This window comes from Solanum tuberosum, unplaced genomic scaffold (genome assembly GCF_000226075.1).
Source record: "Solanum tuberosum cultivar DM 1-3 516 R44 unplaced genomic scaffold, SolTub_3.0 scf00150, whole genome shotgun sequence".
Classification (NCBI taxonomy): Eukaryota; Viridiplantae; Streptophyta; class Magnoliopsida; order Solanales; family Solanaceae; genus Solanum; species Solanum tuberosum.
In genome coordinates this window covers 584,465-596,822 of record NW_006239073.1, presented here as the reverse complement: position 1 = coordinate 596,822, position 12,358 = coordinate 584,465, and the positions used below count along the sequence as shown (strand labels likewise).

At 35.1% G+C, this 12,358-nt stretch overlaps 1 protein-coding gene across 2 annotated transcripts; it reads right to left on the bottom strand.

Annotated features, from left to right (window-relative positions):
- Positions 1–1,479: 1,479 nt before the first annotated feature.
- On the bottom strand, positions 1,480–9,563 carry LOC102580874 (putative G3BP-like protein). Of its 2 annotated transcripts, none has more exons than XM_006352662.2 (9): positions 9,212–9,563; positions 8,977–9,111; positions 6,723–7,032; positions 6,106–6,467; positions 4,944–5,112; positions 4,700–4,821; positions 4,559–4,624; positions 3,684–3,765; positions 1,480–1,937 (listed from the first exon to the last, which is right to left on the bottom strand). In XM_006352662.2, exons 1-9 carry the CDS (start codon positions 9,248–9,250, stop codon positions 1,831–1,833), a joined length of 1,392 nt encoding a protein of 463 aa, XP_006352724.1. In that variant the 5' UTR covers positions 9,251–9,563; the 3' UTR covers positions 1,480–1,830. The 2 variants fall into 2 exon arrangements, with proteins under 2 accessions (XP_006352724.1, XP_006352725.1); XM_006352663.2 differs by having other exon boundaries at positions 6,106–6,464.
- Positions 9,564–12,358: the final 2,795 nt, after the last annotated feature.

Sequence of the window (12,358 nt, the reverse complement as noted above, 5' to 3'; positions counted from 1 at the left end):
GGGAGGGGGGGGGGGGGGGGGTCCTGTTTTCATTATTTTCCCCCCTTTAAATTGGTGACTCTTTGTTTTAACCTTTTTCTTCTTTTCCCACAAAAGAAACTCGTTCAAGAATTTTTCTTATACCTATTTGCCTTCACAACTAAGTAAAGAGAGGATGACCTGTTGAATTTATGTATTGTACAAATAACAAATGTAGTTGAAGAATTATACTATCTTTCAACTATAATGGAGGCACCAGTAAGTCAAATTTAGACGCGTTTGGACAATATCTTAATGAAGTTAGGAAAAAAACATTTGAATATGATAAAGTTCATCATTTGTTAATATTAATTAAATGTTATTTATAGTCAAGTGTTGAGAAATATTCAAAATGTCTTTATTCCTTGAAATGGCAAATGATCTATTATTCTCTTGCTCTCGAAGAAAACTCCAAAGGCCATAAAAAACTGAAAAGTTTAGTTCATACTGGCCGTAGGATAAAATAAAGAGAGAGAGAGAGAGCGTTAATAAATAAGTGCACCTCACCACCAAAAATTGTAGTTTCGAGTTCAAACTCCGAGCATGGAAGCGAACCATCTTTGGTGGAAAGCCCTTTAAACCCCAAAGTGGGACTTCTTGATGCAAATTTAGATTAGTCAAACCTCAAATACCAAACAGCTTATGGAGGACCAAAAGAAAAAAGAACAAAAGGTACACCATGGCAAGGAAGCAGGACCAGCAAGATCTAAAGAGATACAACCAGAAGTCCAAAACTGTCAAATGGAAATTCGTATATCCATCAAAATTTATAATAATGAGATACAAAGAACAAGTTGTTGCAATTTTGGCTTTACATATTTTAGTTTCCGAATTAATTCACCTACATAAATCTATAATATATGTTCCCAATTCCCATCTACATCAAACTTAATTCTTCCACACAAGCGCATCTTTCTTTTCCTACTTTTGATTCAAATTTTCCCGTTCTACAAAACCTTGCTTAACAGTAAATCCTGATCTCTCATGATTTTCACTCGACTGTTAACCCACAAATTTGGGTGTCTTCGAGAATTCGTCTTTTCAATAAATTCATGTTAACACCAATCTACTCCACTTCCCTCAACGTGTCATTAAAGTGTCTTATTCTCACTTAATCAGCTTATGCTATCATTATTTCTTCTCTCAGCATTTCACTTGGTTCTAATCCTCTCTTATCTCCCTCAGTCTGTAAGCTCTATAATTGTCCAGGCGCTTGACTAGGACAAATGGCATTTGATAGCTCAATGCCCTACGAAGTGAAGACAACAATGAGGAAGAAGAAGACGAGGCAAGGATTACATTGATGATAAAGCAGCCTGTGCTTTTATGCACAATAACAGTGTGATATAGGAGTTGAGCTAGTGTTAAAAATGGCAGAGGATAGAGGAGAGATGTATCTCACCCGAGGCCTTGGAGTTGCTGAGGTTGATGCTGTTGATCGCACTGCATAGAGGTCAGACAGATCAAAAAGATTTTAAGAAGGTGAGTGCAAAACATCACTATATTCTCACCCTTGGCATCACTCTCCAAAGTTACAAGTACTGCCTCTAGAATTACAGGACAAAAGGAAGTAAAAGCAGAATACTAACACACCTTTAACTACAGGAGAAAGATGGGGAAAATCTCTCTCAAAACACTCGGGGGGTGGGGGTGGGGGTGAGGGAAAGAGAACCAGCAACAATATAATCCCTTCCATAAGAAGACAATACCATCAAAAATATAAAAGCTATCTAGTAACCATGCTTCTTATTGATCCTCATCTGCAGAATCACAACTTAGTTTGCGAGTTTGGCCTTTGATACTCTAGTATCATCATATACCACGGTAGCCATTACTCTTCACTCTATCATCAGGATTGCTTCCCCTGCCAAAAGGTCGCCCGGTGGGACGACCTCCTCTGCCTCTTCCCCTTCCCGATCCTGATCAAGGCATTCAGAGAAGACTGTTAGCGAAAAGTAGGTCAAATAAAGCAAAAACAAATGGCAACAGACACTACACAATTTTCCAACCGAATGATAGAATTATGTTAGAATAGAATTTCGCATGAAGCAACAAAGACATGCAGAAGGGCGATTTTCCGTCAACAAATTGACCAATCATGAGAAAGAAAAAGATGTGCACCATATAATATACCATACAAAAAAAATTCATACCGAGCACCTAAGTTGATGGGTGGGACATAGATGTGGATACCCGACAGGGGTGCCAATACAACCCGTTTCGGCAAAATCAAAATGTTAGGATTCAGCTAAAAAAATCAAAATTATAAAACAGAGCTATAAAGATATTTCTAAATTTTTGAAAGGTTGTTTGGGTCGTCTTTCCCAAGACCCCAACTTCTTCTTTCAAGCTCTCTCGTTCTTCCCCTCAAAAAGAAAAAGAAAGTTTTCAATTCTTAGTTTCTCTTTGTTTGGCCTGAAAGGTGAAACAACGAATATTGACCAAGAGGAAAAACTAAAAAGGAGACAAAAGGACTATAATATTGAAGGTATGCCATTTTCCATGTCATAAATCTATTTTATCTTTTATTTTGAGAAATCAAAATCTCAATCCCCCCCACCCCCCAAATTTCTCCACGGACTTTGGTCAAAGTATTCGATGTGGGTTGACCGAATCCCACATACATATCCTGCAACTTAGCCGAGCACAGGGGCATGGACACAAAAAGAGCCAAGGCATGTGATTACTAAGGTTGGTGCAAGCCAAATACACCATATCCCATACTGGACTTTGGCCAAGGACAATACCACTAGTGAATCCAAAAGTTATAGCGCTTGCCAATTTTTTGGTCCTTTCTGTTTAATTCCTATCCTGATTGTCCCTTCAGTGCATTGTTTTTCTCCCACCATCCAAGAGAGTAAGCGAGTGTATTTCAACTTGAAGAAGCTTACAGAATTGTGTTATTTTTGGAGGCTTAATCAAGATATTCAATGGAGATCACCTCTGTATATCCTATTTGACTCTTCACCAAGTGATCTTCTTTCTTGAAACACATTATCCACAATATTCCATCACCAATTCTACTCCATTATGTCCATCCTTCAGTGCTAGGTTTCTGGGTCTTCCAAATATTTCAGACATTCACCTCATATTCCCCATACGATAACACCCTTGTTTTCCCTCTTAGCACATGTACTATTTTTTATAATAGTGTCCGAACAAGTTACCTGCTACATCCCATCAGCTGCTCAACATAAGTGCCAAGTAACTCTACCTACCGACGCTTAGGCAGATGAGAATAAATCACCTAGTGTTTTCTGTCTATGCTGGAATTCGAACCATGCTCTCCAAGGTTTGCACCCACTTCATTGACTACTAAGCCACACTCGTGGTGCCTCTTGACATAGATACACTTGCGTCAAGCAAATGAGATTCTATGCTTCCCATGCTTCCCACTCAATGAAAACTGAACAATCATTTTTAGAATTCAAAAAGTGGCCTCCCAATCCAAAAGTAAAATTAAGCGAGGAATATTTCCTACCCAGGCTCACTTCAGAAAAAATGGACTAACAAATGAAGGTTAAGTGTCAAGGCAAAGAAATATGTCAAAATATTCAAGAACAATAGTCATTAATTAGATCAAAAGGACTTGAAAAGCACAGATGATAACCAACGTAAGAATAAGATCAAGACGTTTAAATTGGAATCAGTTTTTAGGCACATACTTCCTCCACGAGAAACGCTACTGCTGGTTGGTCTCCTTTCCTCAATGTAGACTTGCCTTCCAGCCAACTGTATTGGTGATGCCTATGCAAGTAGAAAACAAATTGTATGATTTACTAGACATAAAGAGGGTTCACATGACATATGAAGACAACCCCTGAATGTGAACTTATGGCAATAATCTTGAACAAATATATCGATTCACAAATAACAAAAGGCAGTTCGAGGCAAAGAAGAGTGTCTTTGATTCTTCAGATAGTAATCGTGTCAAATGCAATGAGATGAAGATGTTATAACTTGGGACAACAAACTTCAGCTTCAATATGTCTCAAGTGAAAATCTCCCACATGATTTGCCATATCTACTAATGGCACACAACAAGATCCATATATATGAAAAACAAGAACATTATAGAAATTAACAGATGACCTAAAACATTTCAATTGTATAAATGCTGTAATTTTATGCTTAAATAAAAAGCCAACATAAAAGATAAAGCGATTAATTATGAAGAGTCACATCAAGGGATAAGGTAAAACTACATAAGTCATATCAAGCAATTTATTAACTTTACCAAATTGCTTACTCCTCCCGTCCCATTTTATGTGGCACCCTTTCCTCTTTAGTCCGTCCCAAAAAGAATGTCACGTTACTATAATTAGAAATAAAATAACTTCTAAATTCCCCTTTTAACCTTAATGAAATGATTTATAGCCACACAAATATCTAAGGATTGTTTTACACCACAAGTTTCAAAAGCCTTCCCTTTTTTTCTTAAATACCGTGCCAAGTAGAAGGGTACCACACAAAATGGGACAGAGGGAGTTTTAAAAAACAATTTGACCAATTATAGTTTTAAATTTAGTGAGGTTCAAACCTTGATTGCATTTTGGACACCTTGGACTTCTTCAAACTCAACAAAGGCATAGCAAATGCCAACATCCTGTTAATCCATTGAAATCCAACATTAGTATGCATGCACAACAAGGCACAAGATGAGATCATCAAGTATACTAACCTTGCGGTTTCTTAAGAATACTCCATCTTGCTTGATCTTCCCATAGTTCTTAAACTCTTGCAAAATATCGAGAGAAGATACAGTAGATGGCAAATTCCTCACATAGACAGACTTTGATTCCCCTGGGAAAGTCAAAATCAAGCAAAATGCTAAGAATGCTAAAGTACATTCTATCACTGATGGAACACAGATGTTGCAATTATTAAGAATAATGATGTCCTAATATGCAGTGTACTTGTATTACCTTCTTGAGAAAATCCTTCATCTGCCAGGTCAAGGCTGGCTTCTGGCGCAGCTGGGGGCATGGAGATTGACTGCTCAACAGGAGGTTGCCACTCCGAGACGGGTGGTGCACTCTTGGTATAAGATGGCTGGATACGGACTGACGGTGCAGGTCCTTTTGGAGCTCTTAACTATCAATTGCAACGAGTTATTTTCCAAATCATAAACCAAAATCGGACAACATTGCAGCATTTCCCAAGTGAACAAAAGACGATGGGACAAGACATGTGATCTCACTTGTTTTGTTAATGCAACTGTTTCTTTTTTTTACAGTGTGTCAGTTTATTATTTTCACTGGGTATATTGTTGTTTTGTGGAAGGAGAGGATAGAGTCAGTTCCTTTTTCTTTTTTTTTTGAATAAGAAGAGTCAGAGTTCCTTTTTTATTTTTCAAAATTCTCTCTTTTCTTGGGATAAGGAGGGGGGGAGGGGGGCGCTTATCGATACATATCAATCAATTAACTACAATGTTCAGGAAGAAAGATCAAGTAAAGCCATGTCCGATCAAGCACTTTATGAATAAAAATCAAGAACAGAAGACCATTGGAAACACCCTACATATACGAGGCCTACAGTTAAATTCTAGCAACTGACAAGGGCCAAAAATCAAAACCCAATTGAAAAAGTTTGAACAAAATACTTCTACTAATAATACTCTTTAGTCTTTACTACTACATTTTTCTTTCACCAAGTATAATCTACACGTGGATGAATCTACTTTTCTGCATCTGTTGTCTATGCAAAAGGTTCTCATCTAAAGATGCGTGCCCAATATACGCACCAATACTTCAAACTGATCCAGAGGGCATATAATACACATTGCTGTTCAAACTAATGTATTTTTTTTGGATAGCCGTTGTGTCCGATCCAGCTTGTGTACACCTCAACTAATACCACGGATGCATGTCACCTCCCACCAGCAACATGTACCAGGTAACTAGGCTAACACAAATTTGAACCTGAGACCACATGTTGTTGTTCAAACTAATGTATTAAAGCTCCTAAGATCTAATATTGATACACTTATCTAGTAGGGTTAAATGACCATGACAAGATCTATTACTCATGCATAACGGAACGAATGTGCATCAAGTCATAAGGTGCACAGAATATGGATGTACTTACAATAGAAGCATAACTAAGCTTTGAAGGCTCTCCAACAGGTTCTTCTGCAGCTGGCTCAGGCTCTGGCACGACCTCAACCACATTACTTGGAAAAGAAGTCTCTTCTTCGAATGACCTTACTTGAGCAGTTTCTTCCCCCAAATGAGTCTCCTCAGGAACATCGGCCTCAGGATCTGCCTCATCATGCTCATACTCAGACTCATATTCATACTCATACTCATACTCAGCCTCAGCCTCAGCCTCATACAGGTTCTCGTGATCATGCTCTGGATAACTGTACTCTTCAACAGCATCATTTCCTTGTATATTAACTGAATTTACATATTCAGTCGCCTCCACCTCTAAGGCATAGTCATGGACTGCTAAAATAGTTACAATGAGATGAGTCATACACTTAAATCGTCATGTATCAAATATGCTTTTGAGAAAGCTTGCAAGATATCTGAGAGAGAAAGTTGTGCACAAAGGACATGCAACTAAACCAGCAGAGGACAAGCAGTTCTCCCCTACCACACCCTTCGTACAGGAGAGGGAAAGAAAAAGGAGCACATAGGAAACTAAGGTCACTGAAAAGTCTTGCATGTTTAACATTCTATACACACCAGATGTAACAATACCTGGTGGCTCTGCAAGAAGATTAGAGGAAGTTGGCTGAGCATCAAGATTGTTCTGTGAACCTACTGGTGCTTGAACTAGTTCACTCCGCTCCTCATTAACAAAATGAAAGACATCATTCAGAACAAAGTAACCCTTCTCCTGAGGTGCAAGTAAGAATGTTTGCACAAAGTTCCTCCACCCATTGATATCCTTCAGCTTGACAGAACCAGAGGCCACAACAAGAACACCACCATTCCAAGATTCAAGAGAATTTATCGTCTTGATCTTAATTCCAGAGAAACTCATTGACATGATTAGAGTATGGATTTGCTGCAGTGAATACAGACACATGATAAGACACAACAAGAAAAACACAAGTTGCACCTTTCCAAACAAGGAAACAAGGTTAACTAGAAACTAAACAGAGTAATACTCATAAGCAACAATTAGGTACTTTCAACAATAAAATTAGATAGGACAGCAGCTCTCTGTCATATCAGAGAATCAGAATCCTCATGGCTTTCTTCACAATTCTAGTAAGCAAGAATCTAATAGGAAATATGTATAAGTCTAGTGCAGCCCATTAGGCTTGTTGTGTCAGATCCTTGAAGGGTTCAACCAAAACAGATGATGAACAGTACAACTCTGTAAAAATATCTACAAGCATTCTTAGGAAAAACAACAGGAGATCCACCTGTCAGTTACATTCCAGCTTCTGAGGCAGAGGAATGGTGTAAAAAAGTTTCTAGACAGTCCTATATCGATTAGGAGAACTGTAGGTTATTAAGTTATTATTCAATCACAGTTATGCCGGTTAGAGTGTGTCAATGAACTGATCTAGAGAACCCCTAATTTGCCCTAACAGACAAATTATTTTGTATTGGAAAGTGAACTCCCATAGAGTCACGGAGAGAGGCTTCAGAGAGCTGATGCCAACTAGTGCAGGATCAGGCGTAGTTGATTGATCGATTTAGACAATATCACAATGTCAATAATGAATAATACGTAAGATGGTGGCACTCTCTAGAGGTATTCAATGAAAATGGTTCACACATTTGCAGCCACCTATGATAAAAGGTAAGACTATCAGATAAGATCTAAATGTTTAAACACTTCATTTAATTGATGCTGAAATTTAGGATCTCTCATTTGCTTTTCTTCTTGTTTCTCTCAGGGAAGATGGAGGAACCTACATTCTACAGGGTTTATCATTGGTAGCCAACCATTGAATGATTGAAAAAGGCATTAACTTAAACACAAATGCCTTCAAGCACACAAGATCTAGACATCAAGGCAGTATTACAGATGAAGTGCATCATTTCATCATTGGCAATCTACACAATGCATTTCGTTCTCCACTACGCCTTGTGTGCAGTTAAGAGTTATCAATAATTATATAGAGTATAGAATCTATTGATTGAAAAATGAGAAATCAGGCAAATGCAGAGACAACCGGAAACAAGATTACGCATATTAGCCGTATTTGCTTTGAGTTTTATAGAGTCACTAGCTTCCAAAAGGTCGTAACTTACCTTACGAAGACAAATTATTTACAGGTCGTGCCGGTGGAATGATATGACCTCAAACAATAATTCAAATAAGATCTGTGCATTGACGTTTTCCTGAACCAGAACTGATGAAGGATGAGAGAAAAGGGATAAAAATGTCCCATCAATAAAGTGAAGGCTTTCTAGAGTCACTAGCTTCCAAAAGTTTGTAACTTGCCTTACGAAGACAAATAATTTACAGGTCGTGCCGGTGGAATGATATGACCTCAAACAATAATTCAAATAAGATCTGTGCATTGACGTTTTCCTGAACCAGAACTGATGAAGGATGAGAGAAAAGGGATAAAAATGTCCCATCAATAAAGTGAGGGCTTTCCATAGCCCCCCTGGCTTTCGACGTAAAAAATTATCAATCTATGAAAGTTCTCTCCTTCTCAGCAGCACTACCCTTCCTACATCAGCCTTCCCTTTACGTGTTGTTAGAGAATCCATATAATCAACCCTAACTAGTTTGGAATTGATGCTTAGTTGATTGATTTTTTTCAGTGATCAACATTTATTGATATATGGTCTCAGAATTTAACAAATGGACAAAGCACAACAAGTGTTTTCCTAAAATATTAGTATCTTCATAATCCAATTATTCAACCAATACATAGCCTGTAGGTATTTACTTTTATATGTTTCAATTTTGTTATAGATAACTACATTAGATCATATCTGGAAACATAATCCAAACTCCAAAATTTCTAGAGGAAAATCTAACCACAAGGGCAGAAGCCGATTCGTTTGAATCACCATCAACTCGAACAATAGAGCTGGCATCAGTGTAAAACTGATGAACATAATCCGGTTGCTGCTGAAGAACCTGGTAGTATTGCTGAACAAAGTAGGAACCCACCTGCAAAAATACACGTAACAAACAATACCCATTTAAGATCAATCAAAAAGGAACTCAAAAATTAAACTGCATATAATCAGAAAAACGATGAATTTAAAACCTGAGTGGCACCGATTGGAGTAGAGTATGAGCTCGCCATTATTGTACACACTCAAAAACCCTAGATCAGGAACTTTAGGGTTCACAAAAAAAGGGCAAATTACTGTTCCAATTCTTAGGAAAAGGTAACTTATATTATATATATTATACAATAGGAGTAGGAGTACCGAATCTCCTTTATTAAATAGGAGAATTATTACAGAGGATTGAACTGGGGAAAAAAAGGAAACAGGGATTCGGGAGGTTTAAGAGATTCTAAGAATCGAAGAGACAGAGACTGAATAACGGAGGAGCGTATGATAGATCTACGGGAGAGTTAGCAATTTTGTCGGAGTGGGCGTGTGAAGATGAATCAGTGGCATTTGTGTCATTCTATATTTTCTTTTACTCAATTTAACTTTTTTTTTTTTTTTTGATATTATCATTTACAGTAAATAGAGAGAACTGAGAAGTATTGAGAACGTCTTTAAATTAACGGTAAATTATTAGTTTCATCTCGAATTTTTGACAGTCTTAAAAATATATCTTTATCTTGAGTAACTGAACTTAAATATACTCTTGATCTTATAATATGAGTGAAATACACTCATAAATTCTCGTCAACTTTAGAGGTGTTTTCAACACTTGTTTCGACTTTTTATTAAGAGTTTCGTGCTTCTACAAGAGTTTGAGGCCAATTGTTATGTCATGTGGTAGATCGGAGGTGTATATAAGTTTAGTTAGTCAATAATAAGGGTGTTTTAAAAACTATCAATAGTTCGAGAATGAAACTAACAATTTGCGTCAAGTACGTGTTTTAAAAACTTTCAATACTTCTCTTTTTATAGTGTATATAACTATATAAGTACATATATTATTTTTCTTTTGGGAAAAATTTATAAGAGTAGAATTTCTTAATTTATGTTGTAACAGTATAGCTCAAAATTTATATTGCAAATGTTTAGTGCAAAACACAATCCCAAAAATAATTATATGGGTTCGAAATACAATAATATACAAATCTTCATATAAATTATTATTATTTACAAAATTGTTTAGAAAACTTGATATACAATAATAAACAATATTATAAAGATTTGTATACACCTAAATAATAATCTAACATTTTTTTTAGATATTATAAATCTAAATCTGGTTGGAAAACATATTGAAAATTGCTGATTGTTTGCTCTTACAATTTCACTATAGTGATTGCATGTAAATTTGCAATTTTTTAGAGTTATGGATGAAATTTTATAACGATTCTCTTTGAGTTTTTTTAAGGTCAAGAAGAAGTTTTGATCTAACCTCTTATTTGGGCCACACGATGAGTAAATAGTCTGTTTGATATACTAGAAAATATGAGCACAATAATACTTTAATTATGAACAATACTCACCGAAATGGATTTGATACGCTTACCCAACCCACTTCTCATTTTGTAGTGATTCGGCCCACAAATAATTCTATCATAAATCTGTTTTCTTTCCGATCTTGTTCTCATTGAAAATCAAAATTTGTTATTGAAATTTCAATATTATATCAACATAACATTTTTGTTCAACTTTGGGGATCAAGATTTTAACATCATATTAATTTATTATGTTTACCTAAATCTTTAACGTTGACAACTAACCTGACTCATTAAAATTAGTAGCTCAAAGCGTTAATAAAAAGTTTGTTGCCTATTTCATATTTGTTGTTTATAGTACTAAATTTTTTTAAGAGAGACAAAGCATATAATATAGTAATATAATATTTATATTAACAAGAATTAGTTCAACTTAATAATATACTCCCTCCGTTTCACAAAGAATAATCTAGTTTGACTTGACACGAAATTTAAGAAAATAAAGAAGACTTTTTGAACTTGTGGTCCTAAATTAAAGTTATGTCAAATGTACAAAAATTGTCCTTTAATCTTGTGGCCTTAAACATGTCACGTGGAAAACTAAAATTAAAATGTTACCAAAAAAGAAAGAGGTCATTCTTTTTTAAACTGACTAAAAAGAAAAGGAGGTCATTCTTTGTGAAACGGAGAAAGTACATAATAAGTGTTTATAATATATTACCTTGATTATATTGTAAAAAACTTTATTTACTAATAAAAAGTTCTAAATAATTTAACTCAAAGTTCTAAAACAATTTCTGGCCTTCTGCTATTAAAAAGTACGTGGACATTCTTCCTTCCTTTCTCTTTTTTATTTGTTAGTAATTTATTAATTTTTGACAAAAAAAGAACTCTCGGTATTATCTATGAGAAAATAAATTCATAAAAAATAATATTAATTCTTTTGGGCACTCAAAAATTTGATAGCCTAACCACCAAGGTATTACTAGCTTCTACGTAGAGAAAAGCGTTGTATGAGCTTTCAATATACTAGATACAGGTGGCTGTGCTAGCACATGTTTAATATTTTAGTATTTTTTTATTTTAATTTATATAATACATGTAAAATTTAGAAAGTTGATTAAATTTAATATGATTTTTAGATATTTAAGTAGTTAATTACTTTTTGTTTGCGCAAATTTATTATGAAAAGGTCCATTAAGATGTCTATAATTAAAGTATTTTTCGCCATCAATCGTTGATTATTTACTCAAAATAGTTACAAAATATGAACAAATATTACCGACATTCAAAATAATAAAGCAATAATTAAAGAATATGAATTTAAACTAAAAGTCATAGCTAAAACAGATTCCATAATTTCGAAAAAAATTACAATAGAACAAAAGAAGTAATTTAAAAAAATAAAAAAATTCGAGACACGTTGAAGCAGGCATGTCGATGAAGACATGCTTCAGCGTGAAATCTTGAATTTAAGATTAAAAGGCATAGCTAAAAATGATTACATAATTTCGAAAAAATTATGCACTATTAAATTAAAGTAGAACAAAAGAAATATTTTTTAAAAAAAAATTCCGAAACACGCTAAAGCAGGCACATCGATTTTAAAAGTCATAGCTAAAAATGATTTCATAATTTCGAAAAAATTATACACTAATTAAAGTAAAGTAAAACAAAAAAAATCAATTTTTAATTTTTTTTTTCCGAAACACGCTGAAGCAGATACGTCGACGGATATGATAAGAGGAAAGTCAGCACTAACTCCCTCTTATATGATAAGAGAAAATTCTTTTATGAGGCAAACTTTGGGTCTTTTTT

What these genes read in the sequence shown, in the direction of transcription:
- LOC102580874 (XM_006352662.2), bottom strand. Translation starts at nt 9,250, where the DNA reads ATGGCGAGCTCATACTCTACTCCAATCGGTGCCACTCAG. An exon ending in CTCCAATCGGTGCCACTCAG is followed by an intron (nt 9,112 to 9,211) that starts GTTTTAAATTCA and finishes GTATTTTTGCAG; the next exon opens with GTGGGTTCCTACTTTGTTCA. An exon ending in TCTTCTTGCAGAGCCACCAG is followed by an intron (nt 6,468 to 6,722) that starts GTATTGTTACAT and finishes TAACTATTTTAG; the next exon opens with CAGTCCATGACTATGCCTTA.